The 24,030-nt window shown below is 47.4% G+C and overlaps 1 protein-coding gene across 1 annotated transcript in view; it reads left to right on the top strand.

Moving 5' to 3' along the window:
* LITAF (lipopolysaccharide induced TNF factor) overlaps positions 1-17,351 on the top strand; it is a 36,281-nt gene extending 18,930 nt beyond the window's left edge. Inside the window, exons 2-4 of the mRNA XM_061401142.1 lie at positions 8,008-8,232; positions 11,848-12,004; positions 15,736-17,351. Of these exons, the coding sequence (XP_061257126.1) occupies positions 8,013-8,232; positions 11,848-12,004; positions 15,736-15,844 (486 nt within the window). The 5' untranslated portion in view covers positions 8,008-8,012 and the 3' untranslated portion in view covers positions 15,845-17,351. The remainder of the gene's footprint in view (positions 1-8,007; positions 8,233-11,847; positions 12,005-15,735) is intronic.
* The last annotated feature ends 6,679 nt before the right edge of the window (positions 17,352-24,030 follow it).

The raw sequence follows: 24,030 nt of genomic DNA, 5'->3' as shown, positions 1-24,030 counted from the left end.
AGTAAAGTAAGATACCGTTACGGTTCATCTTAATGCAGTTGTGAATCTGGGGTGGTTGGGGTATGAGTAGTAGATACTGCTCAGCCAAGTAGGACCTCTGTATTCAAAGATGTCAAAATAAGGCTGCTTATCTGCAACCCCTGAGCACCCTTTACCTTCTTCCTGGGGTGAGGACCCAGCAGATTCAAGACCAGAGGAGTGACCCGTGTAGGAGGAAGCGGACGCCAGCTAGCCCAGCCCTGCTTGGCCCCTGTACAGCAGCAGGCAGTGTCCCCCAGTCTGATCCCCCCTCACTCCATCTACCTCCCTTTCTCATGGCTCATGAGATTGAAGTTGCAAGAGGGCTGGGCCTGCCTGGAAAAGAACATGCAGATGTCAAGGACCCTAGGACTTGGTCGGTAAAAGGAATGAGTTCGGACAATTGCATTTATGACACCAAGAAAAGAGGGGTCACATATCAGAAGGACTCAATGAATAAATGTGGGTGATTGGGGATACTCAAATATTAACACCTCTTTCCAAATAGTGGGTTCTCAGTGAGGACCCATGGGGAAAAATCAGTTCTTAGGGGAGGGGAGAGGGGGCAAAAAAAATCTTAGATATCACAGTGATGTGTGGCCCTCCAAAACTCAACCCTGCCCAACCAAGTCTTATTTCTTAGTATTTAATTTCTCTTGTTAGGTGGAAATTAAATTATATTCAAATTCACTAATTGAATTTGAATATAATTTTTTTTTTTTTTCCCTTGAGGAAGGGGGAGAGGAAAAGAGCGGAGGCAGCTGTAATGAAAGCAAGGTTGGGAAGTCCTGCTCTGAACTGGGTTCGATGAATGAGCTACTCCCAGACTCATTTCTGTAGGCCCAGGAATAAATAGCGGTATAACCCTCCCTGACCATTTAAGAGAGTAACTTTCACCCACCCAGCAAATCACTGAGACTTGGAACAAGGGATGTTTTCAGTTAGGGACCCCAGACTTCCAATAGGCATATTTGTGGATGAGAAAATGGGGGCCAGGTTGGTGCAGCTGGTCACGGGCCAATTTCCAAGGTCAGGCCTGGTTCTTCTTGCTCCAGGAATGCATCTCTTCGTGCCTCAGAAATGCCTCTTTTTTATACACAGTGGTTGCATTCAGCTACATAACATTTGGCCCCAGTGCAGCGTGGAAAGGCAGGGCCCCTGGTTCAAGAAGTATTTGGAATTTCAGCATGGCGGCCGCATTCAACTGAGCTTGGCAGGCCCTTGTGCCCATAGGGTCCCGTGGGACTACATGGGTCGCGTGCCCGGGAGGCCAGCCCCAGTCACATTTTCCATGTTTAAAAAATGAGTTTGAAATGCCTCTCTCTGGATTTGGAAGGAGCTAAATAAAAGAGTCATTCTGAGATGGTGAGAAGAGAAATCTCCAGCCCTTAACATTTCCCTGATTCCTGTGGGGGCAGGTGGAAGGTGGGTGGAGAGTCCCCTTCAATGTGTCCTTTTAAATGGACAGTCGAGAAAAGCTACTCTCAGGGGCTTAATAACAAAGTTAAACAACTGGGGAGGGAGGAGGGAGACCCCCTTGTTTGTTCCTTTATTCCCCCCACAAAGCTCCCCGTAACTATGGCAACCTGAGTTCTGCAGAGGCCTATACCCAAGCCACCCGGGGGGCAACCAAAGGATTCTCAAGGCTGTGCTTTTTTTTGTGGCAGAACTGTGGCTTTGCTGTTTTGTTAAACTCAGAGTTGCTTTCCTGTAGTTTCCAGTTTGTCCCACATGAATTTCCAGAATTGTGCTCTGGAGCGATGAAGTGTTCTCTGGTGGCAGTGGAGGGTGTCTGCATGTGTCCCCATGTGTCTGTGTCCGAATGTCCGTCTGCCCTTAAGCGTTTCACATTGTGGGGGAGAGGAGGAGCAGATGGAGGCCAGTTGAACAACCACCCATTCTGGAAGGGTGGTTAAGTGGGTGGCTCGGTGGGCCTCCTGATCTTGGGGGAAATCAAATTAAAAAGAAATGGGGGATAGCGAGAGGGGGGCAAAAAAAAATGGGGACTCACTGAAGTGGCATTTCCTGGCCTGGGGCCTTGGGGAAGAAAGCAGGCTGTGGAATTTATTTAGAAAGCTTTTGAAGCAGCTGGTTATGTTTTTTTCTTAAAAAAAAAAAAAAAACCACACACACACACACACACACACATAACCCATTCTAGGCTGTTGGCTCTTGTTCTTTTCAGAATTATGAGCGTGTTTATGTGGCTATTTGATCCAAAAGCCGCGTTCCCAAGAGACAGTGTCCTAAAGTTCCAGAAAATAGGACGTGACTACAAGGAAGCTGATGACGGCTAATAAAAGGGGGCAAGGGTGGGTGGGTGTTCATTTCCAGAACAGAAACCCAGGGCTTCCTTCCTTGAGATGTCTTGGAAAGAACCCCGCCTCCCCCCAGCTTTCTCCCTCCTGCATGCTCTGCCTCAACAGCACAGTTCACAGTTCCCGGCTGAGTTTCTTCCCTTTCGGAGGAGAGAGGCAATCACTCAGTCATGTCCAACTCTTTGCTGCCCCATAGACTGTAACCCACCGGGCTCCTCTGTCCATGGAATTTTCCAGGCAAGAATACTGGAGTGGGTTGCCATTTCCTTCTCCAGGGGATCTTCCTGACCCAGGGATTGAACCCAGGTCTCCTGCATCGCAGGCAGAGTCTTTATCGTTTGAGCCACCAGGGAGCCTTTCCCCTTACAAAGCACTCTGCTTGCAATCGTGGCCGACTGTGCTGTTTTAGACTTTCTGGACCCCCCACCCCCACCCCCGAGATGCTTTCTGCCCTTGTGGTGTTTTAAATATGACTCATTTTTCATAATAAGTGGCGCGGGAAGCTCCGGGGGCTGCCTTTCCTGAGACAGGAAGGGACAGTGAGTCTTTGACGGTCAGCATGGATATAAAGTACCTGGAAGCCCCAGGCGACTGTATTCTCCCAGCTGGGTCTCCTCCAGCCCAGTCCACAGATAGGGGCTGCGGGGTGCGGCTGGCGGGGGACAGCCTGTAGGGGACAGCAGCTGACTTCAGAGGTGACCCTGGTAGAGACGTGTCCTGGGGCTGAGGTCTGTGGCCAGCTTCCCCGCCCACTTCTTCTGTTTCTGGGTACCAGAGGAAATTGACACAATTATGAACTTTAACCACTTTTCACAGTCTGTTTCGGTTTTAAACCCTAAACCTGTTTTCGCAGAGATGTCCTGTGGTCCTTCTGGTTAACTCCTCCTGTACGGTAGACCCCCAGCCCCACTCACACATAGGGGCCTTCGGAACTGTGTTTCTTGTTTCTCTTACAGACCTTCTGCTTCCTTTGCCCTGTTTAGGGTGAACCTTTCTTCTAGAACCTTCCTTGGCTCCCATCGCTGTCCCATAGGACCAGAAAGAGAGCCACGTAGGCAATTCAAAATTGTTTGCTACTGCTGCTGCTGCTAAGTCGCTTCAGTCGTGTCCGACTCTGTGCGACCCCATGGATGGCAGCCCACCAGGCTCCCCTCCCTGGGATTCTCCAGGCAAGAACACTGGAGTGGGTTGCCATTTCCTTCTCCAATGCATGAAAGTGAAAAGTGAAAGTGAAGTCGCTCAGTCGTGTCCGACGCCTAGCGACCCCATGGACTGCAGCCTACTAGGCTCCTCCGCCCATGGGATTTTCCAGGCAAGAGTACTGGAGTGGGTTGCCATTGCCTTCTCCATCAAAATTGTTTAGTAGCTACATTTAAGAATCCACCTGCAGTGTGGGAGATCTGGCTTCAGTCCTTGGGTTGGGAAGGTCCACTGGAGAAGGAAATGGCAACTCACTCTGGTATTCTTGCCTGGAGAATTCCATGGATAGAGGAGCCTGGCGGGCTACAATCCACTGGGTGGCAAAGAGTCGGACATGACTGAGAGCGATGAACAGAACCATATTTTGAAAAGTAAAAAGAAACAGGTGAAATGAACTTTAAAAAGCATGCACGCTAAATCATGTACGACTGTTTGTGACCCCATGGACTGTAGCCCACCAGGGTCCTCTGTCCATGGGATTTTCCAGGCAAGAATACTGGAGTGGGCTGTCATTTCCTGCTCCAGGGGGTCTTCCCGATCAGTGAGCAAACCCAAGTCTCTTGCATGTCCTGCTTTGGCAGGTGGATTCTTTACCACCTAGGGAGCCCAAAATGAACTTTACCAACATATTAATTCTGGCTATCTAAAAATATCATTTTGATGTGAGAAGTGAAGTGAAGTCGCTCAGTCGTGTCCGAGTCTTAGAAACCCTATGGACTGTAGCCTACCAGGCTCCTCTGTCTATGGGATTTTCCAGGCAATAGTATAGATTTTCCAGGCATTTTGATGTGGAGACATATAAAAAAATTATGAATGAGATATATCACATTCAGTTCAGTTCAGTTCAGTCGCTCAGTCGTGTCCGACTCTTTGCGACCCCATGAATCGCAGCACGCCAGGCCTCCCTGTCCATCACCAAGTCCCAGAGTTCACTCAGACTCACGTCCATCGAGTCAGTGATGCCATCCAGCCATCCCATCCTCTGTCGTCCCCTCCTCCTTCTGCCCCCAATCCCTCCCAGCATCAGAGTCTTTTCCAATGAGTCAACTCTTCGCATGAGGTGGCCAAAGTACTGGAGTTTCAGCTTTTAGCATCATTCCTTCCAAAGAAATCTCAGGGCTGATCTCCTTCAGAATGGACTGGTTGGATCTCCTTGCAGTCCAAGGGACTCTCAAGAGTCTTCTCCAACACCACAGTTCAAAAGCATCAATTCTTCGGTGCTCAGCCATTAACATTTTTTAAATGTTTTCACATCCAGTGTGTATTTTACATTTACATCACATCCCAAATCGGATGCTAAAATTTTATCAGAAACATTTGATCTTGATTCAGAGTTCCTTCAGTTTGCTGTTGAAAAAGTAGATTCACATACCCAAGGCATCCCAGACTTACATAAAAGTGTTCTGATGAATGAATCATGTATCCTTTTGTTGTTGTTGTTCTGACTTCGCTGCACAGCTTCTGGGAATCTTAGTTCCCCAACTAGGAATTGAAGCTGGGCCGTCAGCAGTGAAAGTGCAGAGAGTCCTAACTACTGGACTGCCAGGGAGTTCCCTGTATCCTATTTCGATTTTCTTTTTTTAAGGTTTGTTTATTTTTTGGATGTTCTGGCTCTTTGTTGCTGTCTGCAGGCTTTCTCTAGCTGTGGCGAGCAAGGGCTACTCTTCATGGCGTGCACGGGCTTCTCTTGTGGAGCACAGGCTGTAGGCACGAGGGCTTCAGTAACTGCAGCTCCCAGACTCTAGAGCACAGGCTCAACAGTTGAGGCCCACGGGCCTACTTGCTCCGAGGCATGTGGGATCCTCCCAGATCAGGGATCGAACCTGTTTCTCCTGCGTTGGCAGGCTGATTCTTTACCACCGAGCCTCCAGGGAACACCCCCGCCACCCACCCCACCCCCATATTCTATTTTAAATTTAAATCACTTAAATATAATTTTAGCCATTCTGTTCCTCGGTCACATTTCAAGTGTTCAGCCAGCCTTGTGTGGTTGCTGGCGGCCGTAATGGACAGCCCAGATAGAGACCATTTCCCCCATTCCAGAAAGTTCCCTTAGACAGTCCAGGCTTATAGAATAAAGTCCAAACATCTCCGTGGGACTTTCAAAATTTTCTAGAACCCAGCCCCCACCTGTCTGGCTTTACTGATTGATTTTTCTGCACGTTCATTTTCCCATGCCTCTCTTTCCACTTTGAAAGCCCTTTCATCTCTTCCCCCAGAGAAATCTCTTCTTTCGGGCTGGGCTGAAAAGCAGAGTGTCCTTGAAGGAGTCTCCCCCTTTCCCCGCGGCAGAATGAATGGTTGCCTCTGCTTCCCACGGGTTCTAGAAGAAGAGACAGGGTGCGTGGGAAGCAGCACCAGGCCAGCCAAGCCCCCGGCCCGTGGCTCACCGCCCTCAGAACTCAGGGCCTCGTTTCTCCTGAGACAGGTTTGAATGCATCTTCTAACTCAGCCTTAGCCCTGCCCCGCTGGAAAGCAGAACCAGACAAAGGACAGCACTGTGTCCTTCTCCAGCGGCCCCGGGGGCGGCCGAGCATGGGACCGCAGACAGGAACACGCCCCGGGTCCAGGCCATGTAATTCTAGGCAGGCATCAGCTCTGCGGGGAAAAAAAAAAGACTTTTCTTGGCCCTCACAAAAGGAAATATGTGCTCTGATTCTCGTTTGTCAAAATGTGAACTGCTTGGTGTGTGTGTGCCTGTGTGTTTACTTTAAAAAAAAAACTATAACATATTGGAGAAGGAAATGGCAGCCCACTCCAGTGTTCTTGCCTGGAGAATCCCAGGGACGGTTGCAAAAGAGATGGACACGACTTAGTGACTAAAACAACAGCAACAACATACCATATTAAAGAATAGTTTTCCTATTACTTAGGCTATCAATTGTAATCAGATATATTAAAAGCTACAAATACTCCCCAGAATAACTTAATGAATGCATGATAAGAAGTAAAATAAAAACCTGTAGCATATATACAAAAAAAGGGCACATAATTGTACAACTCTGCTGCTGCTGCTGCTAAGTCACTTCAGTCATGTCCGACTCTGTGCGACCCCAGAGACGGCAGCCCACTGGGCTCCTCCGTCCCTGGGATTCTCCAGGCAAGAACACTGGAGTGGGTTGCCATTTCCTTCTCCAATGCATGAAAGTGAAAAGTGAAAGTAAAGTCGCTCAGTCGTGCCCCACTCTTAGCGACCCCATGGACTGCAGCCTACCAGGCTCCTCCGTCCATGGGATTCTCCAGGCAAGAGTACTGGAGTGGGGTGCCATTGCCTTCTCCGAATTGTACAACTCTAGTTTTCACAAAGTGGACATTCCTATGTAACCACCCCAGATGAAGAAAGAGAACATGACTAACCCTCTTCCCCTGCTTCTAGGCTCCACTTCCCCTTCCCAAATTAATCACTTTCTTGACTTCTAGCCCCAGGGTTCCTTTCTGGACTTGAGGTATCTAGCATTACATGGTATGCGTTTCTTGGCATCTGGCTTGTTTTGCTCAGTATTCCTTTTACCATAGTTTGTAGTTGGGTTTTGAAGGCCTTTCTTTTTTCCGTCCCCTGAAACACTGAGTAAAGGTTGCAGCGATTCATGAAAAAAAGCGACAAAAGAAAAAACATTAGATGTGAAAGATTGTGGTTAGGTGATGGTTTCAAGTGTGAAAAAGCTTCTGCTCACATTTGGCTGATGTTTGCCTTGGGGATTTTTTTTCTCTCTCTCTCTTTTTTCCATAATTTAATTTACTTTTGTCTTCGTTGCTGCTCTGGATTTTCTCTAGTTGTGGCGATAGGGAAGGGGCAGTGGGCTACTCTCTAGTCGCGGTATATGGGCTTCTCATTGCAGTGGCTTCTCTTGTTGCAGAGCGCAGGCTCTGGGGCCTGCGGGCTTCAGTAGCTGCAGCGCACAAGGTCTAGAGTACAGGCTCAATAGTGGTGCATCGGTTTTGTTGCTCCGAGGCATGTGGGATCTTCCTGTTTTAGGCAGATTCTTTACCACTGAGCCACCAGGGAAGCCCCTCCCCTGGTAAATTTCTAGTTTTGGGTGATTTTTCTCTTGTTATTATCTACCTTTTATTTATTTATTTAAATGAAAATGCAAAGGATGTGCAATACCCAAGGCAATCATTTTTTTTTTTTTTTTTTTTGGTCAGCATGTGGGATCTTAGTTCCCTGACCAGGGATCGAACACGTGCCCCCCGCAGGAGAAGTGCAGAGTCTTAACCCCTAAACCACCAGGGAAGTGCTCTATCTTTTAGCTTTACATAGGGAATCTCTTGTTAAGGTGGTCCTTCCTGGGTCTGGAAGGGCTGATGGTCATTCCTTTTGTGGCTTTTGAACGAGGCTGGATACTGGTCATTTCCTGATCATCTGTTTATCAGGAAGAAAATGAAAGACTGAGGGTGGAAATGAAGAGACTGGACGGGGGCGGGGATGTCCATGGAGTTGCTGATCTGGTGTCTTCTGGTTTTGCTTTAGGTAAAATGTCTGTTCCAGGATCCTACCAGGCGGCCGCTGGGCCCTCCGCGGTGCCGACTGCACCCCCATCCTATGAAGAGACGGTGGCTGTCAACAGTTACTACCCCACACCTCCAGCACCCACGCCTGGGCCGAACACGGGGCTCATGACGGGCCCGGATGGGAAGGGGATGAACCCACCTGCCTACTACACCCAGCCAGTGCCTGTCCCCAATGCCAATGCAAGTACGTATGTACAACTTGCTGACCCCCTTCCCTTCTACTGCAGAGGGCACAGGTTCGATCCCTGGTCGGGAAACTAAGATCCCACATGCCACTTGGTGCAGCTAGAAAATAATAGGAATCCACCTGCAATGCAGGAGACCCAGGTTTGATCCCTGGGTCGGGAAGATCCCCTGGAGAAGGGAATGGCAACCCACTCCAGTATTCTTGCCTGGAGAATTCCATGGACAGAGGAGCCTGGTGGGCTTCCATCCATGGGGTCATAGTCAGACATGAGTGACTACCACTTTCACTTTCAAATTGATAAAAATAATTTTTTTTTAAAAGGAGAGCCACCAAAGCGACTCTGCCCGAGTCTAGGCAGTCAGTCCAGCTTTCCCTGTTCTGAAATTTCACATCTAGTCTTGGGTTCCATGTCAGGGAGGCTTTTGGCTTTTCCATAATATAAAGCATGGTTCATGAGCTTTCCCAAGTTGGACATCAGCTAGTCCTCTGGTGTTCATCACAGGGGGATGACCACCTATCCCAGAAAAATGTGGGAATGGGAGCTTGATTTGGGAGGCTCTCGCCCTTGCTGCTGAGGTTTGTCTGGAGAACCCTTGCCCCGAGGCTAGGGGTGGAGTAGGAGAGGGAGAGAATGCAGCCCATCGAGCAATGGGTAGGCTACAGCCCACCCCCAGCTCATCTTGAGTGCAGGCCACTCCCGTACCTTCCAGACTTTCTTCATGACCTTTCCCTTTGTTACTTCCTGCTGCTCAGATGTACTCAGGTATGTTGCTGATTCAGTGTAAGCAGCTCAGAGAGTGGGCCCAGGCATCAGCCTGCCTGGGCTCATCAGCCTCCTTGTGCCTCAGTTTTCCCCATCTGTAAAATGGGGCTCATCAAGTACCTACAACCGGGGACTGTTAAGGTTAAATAAAGCTCTATGAGTAATCCTGGGATAAACATGAACTGTCATTTGGGGGCCTTCGCTGGTGGTCCAGTGGTTAAGACACTGTGCTCCCAGTACAGGGGATTCAGGTTTGATTCCTGGTCAGGGAACTAAGATCGCACATGTTGCGTTGCCAAAAGATAAAAACAGTCATGCTGAAGTGACTTTGACTACTCCAAATGGAAGATAACAAGGCTTTAGACTATTTTATAGATCCCACTCTGATCAATAAGTAACTCATTCTTGCAGCCTCAAAAAACTTATTAAAATTTACCTTAGTGCTAAATTGTGCTTTAATACTGCTCCTCTGCCAACAAAGGTCCGTCTAGTCAAGGTTTTTCCATTGGTCATGTATGGATGTGAAAGTTGGACTGTGAAGAAAGCTGAACGCTGAAGAATTGATGCTTTTGAACTGTGGTGTTGGAGAAGACTCTTGAGAGTCCCTTGGACTGCAAGGAGATCCAACCAGTCCATTCTGAAGGAGATCAGCCCTGGGTGTTCTTTGGAAGGACTGATGCTGAAGCTGAAACTCGAATACTTTGGCCACCTCATGCGAAGAGTTGACTCATTGGAAAAGACTCTGATGCTGGGAGGGATTGGGGGCAGGAGGAGAAGGGGACGACAGAGGATGAGGTGGCTGGATGGCATCACCGACTCGATGGACATGAGTTTGGGTGAACTCCAGGAGTTGGTGATGGACAAGGAGGCCTGGAGTGCCGTGATTCATGGGTTGGCAGAGAGTCAGACATGACTGAGCAACTGAACTGAACTGTTCCTCTGCCGGGGATGGTGTGTGTGCAGGAGCTTTCTATTAATAGGGCTTTCTAGGAGAAGTAAGTCTGGTTAGCTCTGGGTGGTAATGTCCCCTAACACAAATATCACAGAAGTGGCATTTCAACAACATAAAAAAGAACAGAAGGAAGTTACTTTGACAGAACTATGAGCTTCAACAACTTGGCCAAAAATCAAAAGAAACACACTAAGCCCTGAGGGCTTCGTGATTTCCATCACCTCTGGTGCTCTTCTGTTGCTTGTGGATGTTGTCCACGTCATTTTCTCTTTTTAGCGTGACGTCACATATCCCTAGCGTGTATCAACATGGTCCTCCGACTTTAAAGAACTGGGTCAGTATTCCCTGGCTTGGTAAGTGCCAGCCTTATCTCTGGACGTTGGAGCTAGTTAAGGAGCCCGTGTGAAATGAAGGCTTGTGTACGGAGGATTCACTGTGTACCAGCACGGAATGAGGTTCTTTACCATCTTTGTCCCATTTAATCCCAGCGACGGCTCTTACTGCATTTTTTCAATAACACCTTTATTGAGATAGAATTCCCATATCATAAAGTTCACTCTCTTAAAGTATACAGTTCAGTGGTTTTAGCATTTCACAGAGCTGTGCAACCGTCAGCACTCATTCCAGAACGTTTCCATCACCCCAGAAAGAAACCCCATTCCCGTTAGCAGTCACCCCCTCAACCCCCCTGCTCCTAACCCCTGGCAACCACTAATCTATGGATGAAGAAAATTGAGGCCAAAACCCATCACATCACTGTTTCTGAAATTACCATATGCAGACCACCTTCATAGAACCACTCAAAAGCTTAAAAATTGGTTTGGGGACCCTGCCCCAGACCTGCTGAATCAGACCATCTTGAGGGCCGGGCCCAGGAATCTGCATTCTGTTAGCTCCCCACTTGAGTCCAGAGATGGTCGAGTTTGAAGCCTGGTGGAACTGGGCCAAGTCTCCCCAGAAACAGTCCTCCCCACCTCCCCCCTGCAATCTTGTGTGTGGAGGTTTCAAGAGCCCCTCAAATGAAAATTCTGGAAGTCTGCCACTGTTCTCTCTTGTCATCTTTCTCCTCCTAACCCAGTCCCCAATTTGTTTTGGTAAAATACACATAAAATTAATTGCCTGAAGCATTTCAGTGCACGGTTCAGTGGCATTAAGTATGTTCCTATTTTTGTGCAATCCCTACCACCTCACATCTCTGGAACTCTTTACATTTTACAAAACAAACTCTATACCTATTAAATGGTTGCTCTAATCCCTCTTATCCCCCAGCCCTGGCACACACCATTACACCTTTTTTTTAAAAAATGTGGACCATTTAAAAAACCTTTATTGAATTCGTTACAATATTGCTTCTGTTTTATGTTTTGATTATTTGGCCTCAAGGCATGTGAGATCTTTGCTCCCCGACCAGGGATGGAACCTGCACCCCCTGCATTGAAGGCGAAGTCTTAACCACTGGACTGCCAGGGAAGTCCCCATTCTTTTTATCTCTGTGAATTCGGCTACTCTGGTTGGCTCCTTTATGTGGACTCATACGGTATTGGTCTTTTTGTGACTGGCTTATTTCACTTAGCCTAATGCCCTCAAGGTCCATCCACGTTGTAAAATGGGTCAGAACATCCTTCCTTTTTTAAGGCTGAGTAATATTCCACTGAATGAATGGACCACATTTTGTGCATCCAGTCATTCACGGATGGACGTTTGGGTCACTTCTACCTCCTGGTTCTTGAGAACAGTGCTGCCCTGAACACGGATGTGCAGGTATCTGTCGAGACCCTGCCCCTCTTGGTTCACACGTAACGGATGTCTCCCCCGAGACCCTGCCCCTCTTGGTTCGCACGTAACGGAAGTCTCCCTCGTGTCCTGATTGGCCGGTGTGTTCTGTTCCCCTCATCAGTTGCCGTGCAGACCGTCTACGTGCAGCAGCCCATCTCCTTTTATGACCGCCCGGTCCAGATGTGTTGTCCTTCCTGCAACAAGATGATTGTGACGCAGCTGTCATACAATGCAGGCGCCCTCACCTGGCTCTCCTGTGGGAGCCTGTGCCTGCTGGGGTAAGTCTGGGGTCCACTCACACCCTGAGCGCTGCCGAATTCCTCTCCTCCAGGATTTCTTCTCCATTACGGGATGTGCCCTGTAGAATGTTGAGCTCGCCTCTCTGGTCTCTCCCCACTGGATGCCAGTAGCTCCCCTGCCCCCGTTGTTACAACCCAGAAATTGTGCACAGTTGGGGACTCCTGCCCTCGATCCTGTCAGGGCCTAGAGGCTGCTCACCTGTCATTTGTTCTCAGACCGCTCCCTGCGTGTCGCGACAGGCGAGGCAGCCGGGTGCATCTGTGCAGGACGATACCCTTGGGGATTTCTTTTTCTTCTAGAATTTCATGATCTAAGTAATAATGTTTGTTTGATTCGGAGAGAAGCTTTAAACAATGTGTACATTAAAATACTTTATAGTCGTCTCTTCAAAACTTCTTATCCTTTTATGACCCCCAGTAGCTTTCTGTTGCCTCCACAAGGGGAGTGTGTAAATATTTATGTCTGAACCGAGGGTATTATGTTGAAAGAGATAATACTTTCTGTCCTGGGAGAAATTTGAGGAGGCACCACGTAATTTTTTTTTTTCCCCCCAAACAAAGGCAGGCAGCCTCCGTATTCCTGGTTGTGTGAGTCACTCGGCAAACCTCAGGCGCTCCGTTCTCTTCCTTGAAGGAAGCGGGCTTTGCGTGTTTCTTTTCAGAAGCCTTGCTTGGCTGTTTCCTCATTTTCTGCTTGTGACCTAAAAAAGAGAAGGAGTGATAGTTCTCTTCCTAATTTCAAAGAGAGGCTCAAAGCCCCTAAGAGCTTAGTTGACTTCCTTGAGGACTTGTATAGAGTGGGGAAGAAAGGATACTGAAAATGCGACATAGAGGTTCATTATCTTTTGGACGTTCCTGTTGAAACTGACTTTGTCTTTGAAATCAGGGAAGGACAAAATGGAAAAGTTTATCCCATATTGGCCCCTGGCTTTCGAATGGAGGCAGCTTTTTGTGTCCCTTCCTCCTTTTTCTTCCTTATGTGCAGTAGCGTGTTCTCAGGTCCTGCTTCTCACTGCTGTGTGGCTGTGGGCAGGTGACTTCACCTCCCTGTGCTCCAGTTTCCTCATCTGTAAACTGGGAGCGCTAATGCCTCCCTTGGGGGTGGCGGGGTTTGTTGAGGATAAACTTGGTAAGTGTGTGTGCATTGACCCTTGGAGCCAGAGGTTAGGCTTATCTCTGCCCTTATGTGAACCCAGGTAAGCTTAGGCAACAGGAAATTCCATTCATGAGATTGTTTCCTCATCAGGTTACTTCCGGATCCTGCTTTATATAAACCAGTGGCTTCCTGTAAAATACTGATTTTTTTTTTTTTTTTTAAACTGTGTTTTTGGCCAACTTTGGGTATAAGGCTGTGGGGTGTCTTCTGACACCAGCCAATGCTCCAGCACCAGGTGGGTGTCCAGTGATTCCATTCAATTCAGACACTAATGACCTGGAGTTCAGTACAGACCCCCACAGCTTAAAGGCTCACTCCCACAGCTGGCCCCCGACTTCAGATGCCAGTCAAAAGTCCTGGATCCCCGGTCCTTCAGACCAGTCAGGGATCCTGCTAGTTGCTCTTCAGGTCTGATAATACGCTAGAATGGCTCACAGAACTCAGAATGGCACTAGTCTGACTTGCATTTACCGGTTTATTATACAGGAGACAAACGGACAGCCAGATGAGGGGGTAACAGGGCGAGGTCCAGATGGGTCCTGAGAGCTTCTGTCCCTGTGGAGCTGGGATGTAGCCACCTTCTGGGACATAAATGTGTCCACCAACCCAGAAGCTCTCCAAATACAGTCGTTCAAGAGCTTTTATAACCTAGTCCTCAGCCCCTCACCCCTCAACCCCTATTCCACCCCAGAGGTCTGTGGTTGGGGCTGAGAGTTGTAAGCCTCTAGTGACTTAGTCCTTCTGGTGACCAGCCCGTCCTGAGCCTGTCTAGAGACCCACCCCAGACACCCTCCGTAGCATACGCTCAGGTGTGATGGAGAGCGATTCCTTGTGAGTATGAAGATGCAGCTCCATCACTCAGGAAATTCCAAGAGTCTTGGAGCTCTGTGCCAAGAACCAGAGACAAAGACGGAATATCTTTCTTCTTACACCTCAGGCTGTAGGAAGGTCCTTCCTGCTGAGAGGTCCTTCCTATGTGTGCCGATGATGGCTTATGTAGGTTAAAGGACATAATTTGTGGGACTTTATTTGGTTGCTGCTGTGAGAAGCAGCTTCTCTGTATGGAAAAACGATCAGTTTTCCAAGACAGAAGTCAGCAAACTACAGTCCAGGGGCCAAATCCAGCCCCTTGTAAGTTTTATTGGAACATGTCACGCCCTTTATGAACAGATTGTGGCCGCTTTCACGCTTCAGTGACAGAATAAGACCCGTGTAGCCTGAAACACGTTCTCCCTGGCCCTTTGTAAGAGAAGTCTGCCGATTGCAATCTAAGACTTTGAAAGATGCCCCAGTGACCGAAGAGTTGATAATACGCCCAGGACAGTCTGTCTGTTGTGACAGCCTTGGCGAGAGTTGGAGCTGCCATAACAAATTACCATAAACCTGATGGCTCCAAACAAAAGGAATTGTTTTCTCTCACCATTCTGGAAGGTTCCCAGGTGGCACTAGTGGTAAAGAACCCACCTGCCAATGCCAGAGATGTAAGAGACATGAGTTCAATCCCTGGATTGGGAAGATCCCCTAGAGGAGGGCATGCAACCTGCTCCAGTATTCTTGCCTGGAGAATCCCATGGACAGAGGAGCCTCGTAGGCTACAGTCCTTAGGGTCTCATACAGTGGGGCCCGACTGAAGGGACTTAGCATTCTGGAAGCCAGAAGTCCAAAATCAAGATACCACGCTCCTTCGGAAGGCTCTAAGGGCAGAATCTATCCTTGCCTCTTCCAGCTTCCGGAAGTCCAGGTGTTCTGGGCCCTGGCTATATCTCTCTTGTCTCTGCCTCTGTCTTTCCATGGGCTTTGTCTCTCTCTCTGTATTTCTTTCTTCTTTTGAATATTTAGTATGATAGAGTTTTCTTATTAATTAGTTAATTTTATTTCTGGCTGCACGGGGTCTTTGTTGCTGCACACAGGCTTTCCCTAGTTGCGGTGAGCGAAGGCTGCTACTTCTCATGGTGGTGGCTTCTCTTTGTGGAGCACTGGCTCTAGGCGATTGGGCTTCCCCCATGGCATATGGAATCTTCGCCTGACCAGGGTTGGAACCCGTGTCCCCTGCATTGGTAGGCAGATTCTTATCCACTGCACCACCAGGGAAGTCTCACCTCTCTGTATTTCTGTGTGTCTTCTTCTCTTATCAGGACCCCAGTCTTTGAGTTTAAGGAGCCCACCCGACATGATTAAGGAAGATCCTATCTTGAGATCCTTAATTACATCTGCAAATACCCATTTTTCCAAATAAGACCACATTCATATGTTCCAGGGGTTAGGACTCTGACATATCTTCCCAGGCAGTTCAGTGGTAAGGAATCCCCCTGCCAATGCAAGGGACCCAGGAGACACGGGTTTGATCCCTGAGTTAGGAAGATCCCCTGGAGAAGGGCATGGCAACCCGCTCCAATATTCTTGTCTGGACAATCCCATGGCCAGAGAAGCCTGGTGGGCTACAGTCCGTGGGGTCGCGGAGCCCGACACAGCTTGAGCACGCACGCACGTGCTGTTTGACGGCTGCCGTCCAGATCACAGTAACACGCCGTGTGTGTCGCCTCTTTTGTTCCAGGTGCATCGCAGGCTGCTGCTTCATCCCTTTCTGTGTGGACGCCCTGCAGGACGTGGACCACCACTGTCCCAACTGCAAAGCTCTCCTGGGCACCTACAAGCGTTTGTAGGACTCAGCCAGGCCTGAAGGGAGCCGTGTGCTGCAGGAAGGCCTCTCCGACTCTTCACCCAGCCCCTGCTCCTGGTGAAGGCTCTACCTTGGTGGTCTCATGTCTCCAGGGGCTCCACCTTCGTGTCTTCTTTTGGGGGGAAAATATCGCAAAAATCACACACCTCCAAACCCCAGAAATGACTGCTCGGAGTGGTGCACAGACATGCAAAGACATTCTCCTTGAGTGCTGGGTCCAGGGTTTTCTGTCTCCCTCCTCCCCCTGACCGTGACCCCAAGTCATTCCATCTTACTGTGATCGTTGTCCCGTCTGAGTATCTTCTGGTGATTTGCCACTGGCTGGCTTCTATTCTTGCCTCAGTGGGCCTTTCTCTCAGTGGTCTCCAAATCAGAAGCCCCAGACTGCCTTATTTTGAAACTGTTCTGGCCCCAGTACGGCTGAACCAACCTTTAGTGCCTACCACCATAGCCATCTGTTTCCACTTCTGATGACAAAAACCTTATAGACTAAGGGCTTGGCTCTCAGATTCTGTAGCTGCAGGCTTTTAAATAGCACATGAGTTCACTTTAATTTCTTAATTTGTCTCTAAGTACAAGCAGGGGTTATTCACACCCACATAGCCATGAGGTCATAAACGCAGGCTAGAAATAGAAGGCTGGATCTTATCACTGATCTGCCTTCTTGGGACCAGATCCTCAGCCACTTTCTACGAAGGGCTTTTTTCTGGTAGAGTGATTGTTTTTTATATTAACACTTTTTGTGACCTTCTTTTGGTCTTAAACACCTTTGAGCATAATTTTGAAAGAAGGGACTTACAGAACCATTATCCATAACCATATGACTGGTATCATCTTCCTATTTGCCAGTGCACACTCACTTATTTTTTTTTTTTTTTTTGCCTTAACAGGAAAAGTAATGGATAATTTCATCCACTGCCTTTTCTTGGGTTTAGTGTGTTTCCTAGAAACCTCTATAATGGAACTCATTAAAGTTGGGCCCTTTTGGGGTTCCTAATGGATGTTTGGAAAGACAAAGCACGTTTGAGCACGTCTGGGTACCATGGTGCTGAAAAGCGTGGGGACCCGACTGTTTCAAAGGCCTCTGAAGTCTGGATTTTATTTTTCAGAAATACAGTTTGTTTGTATAACATCGGAAGACATGATTCCTAGGACTGAAGCAGCAAGCTAGAGTTCTCAGTTCGCTGCTGTGTCATCTTTGAAATCAAGACAAAGCCGGGCTGGACTTTCAAGAGTCCCCGTTTTGATAATGAATAGGCACAAGGAATGCATGTGAATAATACTGTGTAGAAATCAAAGCCTAGACATTGATCAAAAATCTGTATATTGGGTGAAAACTATAGTCATAACCCATTGATTCAGCTTATTCATTTAACGTTTTGAAACTTCCAGTAATTATTTTTGCAATGACTATAGATATACTTCATAGTACTTTGTTCTCTGCTTTTCAAAAATAAAGTCTTTGGTTCACTCCGTGAACTATTTATCAATTCTTGCCATGTGAAGAAAGGTCTTATGTTGTGTTTCCAGCTGTTGTTACAAAGAGCCTTTATTTGTTCCATAACAGTACAAAGTCCTTCATGATAGAAAACTTCAGACTGGCTGAATATCCTGCGATGTCAACATGAGCGATGGTGAGTTGGGTGGATGGCTAGTGAGTCAGATTTGAACATGAGGCCGTTGGAACCCAGTAAACATCATTAGTGGCAGCAAGCCGTAGCTTTCAAGTTTTAATAAGATGCACAGAAGGAAGCTGTTCTCATTCATGCTCCGAACAAAACATGCTTTGTTAATTGATCGGGGTAGATGTGAGATGCTAGAAGGAGGGCATTGTAACTCGCCAGGACTATGAATGTCATCCCCTCTTTTCCTACCTGGTGATAAAACTTCATTTTGGAAGGTGACGGTAAATTGTGTCATTGCCGTACGACTTTTATCAATTTAAACCCTAACTTCTGGTTTTGAAAAATTGCCACTCACCCCAATCATGAGCGTGTATTTTTCTTTCTCTTGACAAAATTGAAGGCCATGCATATTTAGCAGTTTTGCTCAGATGGTGGCATATAAATTGTCTCAAACTGTTATCCATTACATATGCAGAGTCTTCAAAATCTTCAAAACAACAGCCCTATTTCAAGGACTGTAACATATAGTCTGCAGAACTTGAAAAATAACATCGGATGCCTGGCACTTGGAGTGTTCAGTAGACATTCCATTTTATCGTTCTAAGTACAGGCTTATCTGTATATTTTTAACAAATTAAAAGACTATTTTGTGCTGCCCTGTTTGTTGGGGACTTGGGAATCTGTTGGAAGCACTGCATCACATTCAATTATTGCAAGAGCTTTATTTTATATCTACTTGGACCTCAAAGAAGAATTTGTATGAATTTCAAACCCTGAATGGCTGTATATCTTGTTTGTATACCTTGAGTCCATCTAGGCCTTGTACATGCAAGTTTGGGTTTGTGTCCTATTAACAAAAAGAAATCAGTTTATTGCATCTATTTTAGCCAGCTTAGAGCACGTGACTCATTCCTGGCCGACCGCAGCATTACCCATGAAAATGTTTTCTCTGGGACAACTGGCTCCGCAGTTGCTACCGAGAACACTTCTATGGGGCCCTGAACTATTTATAAAATGTGGCTTCATACACTCACACACAAACTTGGCTTCGGTTTTCTCCCCAGCGACAGCCTTCCGTGTTTGGGATATTAAAGTCCTGCTTTGACTTTCTGGGCTCCAAGATCTCTGTGTAGGAGTAAGTGTAGACGTTGGAATTTTACTTACAAAATTCTGATTTGCATTTTGGATCCTATTAAAGTTATCTCCTGTATTTATGACTCAGATGTTTACAATGAGTCGTCTGTTTTTCATGGGCGCACGAGTGAATTGAAAGTAGATCCAGCAAGGGCGATGAAAGAGAGAAACCCGGAGGTTTCTTTCTTTTTTTTCTTAGGTCTGAAGAATGTTAAAGAAACAAGAATCTGAGGCTTGGAAAGACTGGGAAAAAAAAAAGAAAGAAAAAAGTTCATGGCCAAGTGTACAGTCGAGTGCATTTAACTGTTTTGTGACTGTTCTCTGCAGTTTGAGGAAAAGTGTTCACACATATAAATACCTTTTTTTAAATTTTTTTACTCTTTCAGGTTATTTTTTTAGAGCAGTTTTAGGTTCGTAGCAAAATTGAGCTGAAGATACAGAGATTTCTCATGTACTCCCTGCCCCATGCATAGCCTCCCCCATTCTCAACATCCCCCACGTTTGTTACAGTTGATGAACCTGCACTGATACGTGATCGTCATCCGGCATCCGTCGCGGGCATCAGGGTCAGTCTTGCTGTTGTACGTTCTCTGTGTTTGGACAAGTGTAGGATGACCTGTATCCACCATCTCAGGATCATACAGAGTGATTTTAGTCCCTAAAAACTTTCCTGTTCTGCCCGCCTCCCCCAGCCCCCAGCCACTGTTCTTACTGGCTCTATAGCTTTGCCTCTCCCAGATTGTCGTAGAGCTGGAAACATACACACGGGAATCAGCCTTCTCAGAGCGGCCTTTTTCACTGAAGAATATGCATTTCAGGTTCTCTACGTCTTTCCATAGCTTGGCAGCTCGTTTCTTTATTATTCAGATAATATCTCTTCATTTGTTGTTGTTCATTTGGTTGGATTTGGGGGCCGTGCCTCACAGCCTGCAGGGTCCTAGTTCCCCAGTCGGATGGAACCCTCGCTCCTGGCAATGGAAGCATGGAATCTTAACCGCTGGATCCTTTACCCAGGGAAGTCCCAGCACTTACGCTATTCTTACTGCCCTGTCTCAGTGATCTCCTCGTACCTGGTCTCTCAAGTGGGCAAACTCAGTGTAGCCCGTGTGTGCCGTGTCGGTGTCTTCAGAGAACACAGGATTGTACACCCTGTGTTTATATAGCTGTGTATGTGTGAGAATACTACTGGGTTTAGGTTTAGCTGCTTGTTGCTCAAGAAGAACCCGACTCCCCGCTGTTGATCGGGGCAAGAGCTTTGAAAGGGGAGTTTCAGGGAGGCACAGGTGGGGGCGGAGCTATATGCAGAACAGTAGTCCATTCCCACAATCGCCTTGAAGCTGGTGGTGCCGTGGCCTGAGGAACATCATCTTGATTGCTTTAGGTACAAAATTCCAGGGTCAGTTTGCCAGCGTTTGCTTGAGGCCAGTTCTCAGAATTTTGTAATTTGGAGCAGCTTATGTCATCGCTGCTGTCTGGTCATCCTGCAGTTAACTTCTTTCACCCCGTGGGGGTTTTAGGGTCTGCAAAACACCTCAAAGGGTATGGCTCAGAATATTACCGATATCCCTTGAGAAACTAAAGGCCCTTGACTTGTTTAAGGGCTTCACTACTGCTATTTTGTCTTGCTCGACTCTTCTTGTGTGTCTGCGTTTTCTCACTTCTCTGATTAAATGTATTCCTTGGCTAAAGTTTCTCTACAGACAAGAGGCAGGCAGAGGACATGGAGTGGTCTGTCCTGGGGAGATGCTCTGTTACAGGGGGGGAGTCACAGTGCAAAGTGAGTGCCAAGGGCAACACCTGGGAACCTCTAGTCTAGCACATCTGTGGTTTTCATGTATCATTTTTTAAAAACTGTTTTGTATTGGTGGTAGAGCCAATTAACAATGTTGTGATAGTTTCAGGTGAACAGCAGAGGGGCTCAGCCGCACGTATCCATGTATCATCGATTGACTTCTGCTGTATCCAAGGAATTGTACAGCTTGGATGCCAGATACCCCTGCCTGGAAAGCGTGAGCCTCGACCCAGCACTGCCCTGCCTGCCAACACTTCCCTGGCTTTTTGTTGCTGTTGTTTCAAATTTATGTTTAATGGGAGGATAATTGCTTTACAGTGTTGTGTTGGTTGCTGTTGCCAGTAACTTGAATCAGCTATAAGTATACATGTATCCCCTCCCTCTTGAACCTCTCTCCCAACAGCACGTCCCAACCCTCTAGGACGTCACAGAGCACCGAGCTGAGACCCCTGAGCTATACAGTTGCTTCCTGATAGCTGTCTGTTTCACACATGATGGTGTACATGTGTCCATGTTGCTCTCTCAGTTCGTCTCACCTGCTCCTTCCCCCTCTGTGTCTCTTCTCTCTGTCTGTGTCTCTGTTCGTGCCCTGCAAATAGGTTCTTCAGTACCATTTTCCAGTGGCTTCTTTATTGTTTCCTTTAGGCTAAAATTCATGTAACATTTAAAAAACATTTTACATTGGAGAATAGTTGCTTTACAGTTCTTGTGTTACAATAGTTGTGTACAACACAATATAGTTGTGTACAACAATCGTGTTAGCTTCCAGCATACACCAAAATGATTCAGTTATGCATATATCTGATCTGAAAAAGAATTAGAGCCTTTTCCCATATAGGCTTTTACAGAGTATTGAGTAGAGCTCCCTATACTATACAGTGGGTTTCTTGATGATCTGTTTTATGTATAGTAGTGTGTATATGTCAATCAAAACCTCCAGTCATGTAACATTAAAGTGTATAATTCAGTGATGCCTGGTGCATGCACAGTGTTGGGCAACCCACCACCTTTATTTCGAGTTCCAAAGCATTTCTATCAGCCCAACAGAAAACTCCGTACCCATTAAGCAGTATCTCGTCACTCCTCCTGCCCCAGCACTGGGCAACCACCCATTTGCTTCTGTTTCTCTGGAATTACCTATTCTGGATACTTCGTATAGACATAATCACACTTCATGACCATGCACATCTGGTTTCTTTAACAGGTGTCACGTTTTCAAAGTTCATCCACACTGTAGCATGTACTCAGGGCTTCGTGCCTTCCAGTGGCTGAATAGTACTCCATCGCAGGGGTATGCTGCGTTTTGTTTGTCTCTTTATCACATTTTGGTGATTGTGAATAAGCCCGCTGGGAACATTTATTGGCAGTTTTCTGTGTGGGTATATGTTTTCAGTTCTCTTTGGGTTGGAATTGCTGGGTCATATGGTAGTTCAGTTTAACTTCTTGAGCAACTGCCTGAGAGCTTCTTCTTTTTTAAGTTTTTTTTTTTTTTTTTAATATTTATTTATTTATTTGGCTGCCTCCGAGTCTTAGTCGCAGCACTCAGGATCTTTGCTTGTGGTGTGTGAACTCTTAGTTGCAGCATATGGGATCTAGTTCCCTGACCAGGGATTGAACCCAGGTCTCCTGCATTGGGAGCACAAAGTCTTAGCCATTGGCCCACTGGGGAATTCCCCCAATGGCTTCATAAAGCTGCTTCTGGCTTAGACTACCATTTGGAACTGCTCTGGCCTGGAGAACTCTGCTCTGTCCTGCAGCGTGAACTGTTTGGAGCAGCCAGGTAGCGACAGAGCTGGACTTGGAGCAAGAAGACCTGCGCCCTGGGCTGGCCTGCCCCGGATCCTCAGCCGACCTGAACCCCACTCGGTCCTCTGGCACTCGTGATCTCGGGTGGCCTCAGCTTGCAGCGAGGCTTGGCTTCCCAGCCAGAGACAGGCCAGGTTGCTGTGGTGAAAGCACCTGGTTGGTGGTCAGCGACAAGGGCCCTGGCCCTTTGGCTCCTGCAGAAAAGACGGGAAGTAGTGAGCAAAGTAAAGTATTTATTCAGAGGGGAGAAACAAGTGCAGTACATGTAGATGGCACACGAGCGGACTTAGGGGGAGAGAGTCGTGCCCTCGTGGCAGCTTGAATCACTTTTATGGGGTATTTCTTCCGGGTTTCCTTTGGTTAATCATTTTGGTTTGCCTGGCTCACTTCCCATATTTTCTATATCTCAGGATCCTCCCATGTGTGCGCACGCATCTCTTAGCCAAGATGGATCCGACCAAAAAGGCCTCTGGGTGGAACGTCCCTTGACACAACTCCCCTTTGGTCTCCAAGGAGCCTTTCTGTGTGTGTGTGGTTGGGAAGGTCTCCTGACTTCAGGAAAGAGACTTACGTGATCTGGACCGGGCCTAGCCTTCTCCCGTAATTGTCCAGCTAGTCTCATCTTGGAGTTTCGGACCACGGCGGGTAAATCTCCCACCACTTTACCCTGGGGGGACCTATCTACCGCCTGCCTCACTCCCACTGAGCCTGAAAGAGGAGGAGGGGTGGACGCTGCATCTCGGCTCCTCTGTGTGGCCTCTGAGAGGTTCAGCTGTTGGTCCTTTGTTTACCCGTATGCCCAGCATGGGAAATAGTAAAGGGCGGGGTGGGAGCACTGACCTCTGCCTCATGGAACTGATGGTAGAGGGGGAGAGAGAGATATCAAATAAGAAAACCTAACACTTCCAACCTGTTACAAACCAGGAGGGAAAAGTGGAGGAAAATAGCCGACTGTAGTGATTTTACTTGTGGGGGAAGGGCACCTCATCCTCGCAAATTATCCAGTCATTCTGATGTTTTCTTCTGCCCAGGGGGCAGCCTTTATGTTTCAATGCCAGAGGAGTCTGAAAGCTGTGTTAGGAAAGTTCATTTCTGTTCTGTTTCTTTGTGTGATTTCATTTGTTCTGTCTCCCTCTCTGGGTAGAATCACTGGATGCCTTCCATTTTCTTTGGAAGAATGAAACCTAACCATTTTCTCTAGCTCCTGTCTCCAGATTTCCCCTTGATACCAGGAAGGGCAAGTCTGGCTTCGAGTAAGTGGGTGGATTCTGGCCAAGTGTGGTCAGTAGAAAATGTCCCATTGGCCCAGAGGGCCACAGGGTTCTCCCAGGCGCCTGCCCACGGTCCCCTCGAACCCGAGTATCCTCAGTAAGAGTCTGGTGGAGAAAAGGGAAAGTGAGAAACACTTGACAATCAGTTCTAGGGTTTCCCTGGCGGCTCAGATGTTTAAGAATCCACCTGCATTCAGGAGACGGGTTTGATTGCTGGATTAAGATCCCCTGGAGAAGGGAATGGTTACCCACTCCAGCATTCTTGCCTGTAGAATCCCATGGACAGAGGAGCCTGGCGGGCTACAGGCCATAGGGTTGCAAAGAGTCGGACACGACTGAGTGACTTAACACTTTCACTACTTTTTTGCTTTCAGTGGGGATGTTTCTTTTGCTTGGTTCTGGGCATGGGAGGGGTGGGAGCTGTCCCAGCAGAGAGAGCCGGGGAGGTAAGAACCCTAACAACTCTTTAAGGTTGTTTTCTAAGCCATAATCTGCATTTCTTGTTCATGTCTAAAATTAAAGTGGGAGGAAAATAAAAACC

This window comes from Bos javanicus, chromosome 25 (genome assembly GCF_032452875.1).
Source record: "Bos javanicus breed banteng chromosome 25, ARS-OSU_banteng_1.0, whole genome shotgun sequence".
Lineage (NCBI taxonomy): Eukaryota > Metazoa > Chordata > Mammalia > Artiodactyla > Bovidae > Bos > Bos javanicus.
The sequence above is the reverse complement of the archived record's forward strand: the minus strand, read 5'-3'. Positions and strand labels throughout refer to the sequence as shown.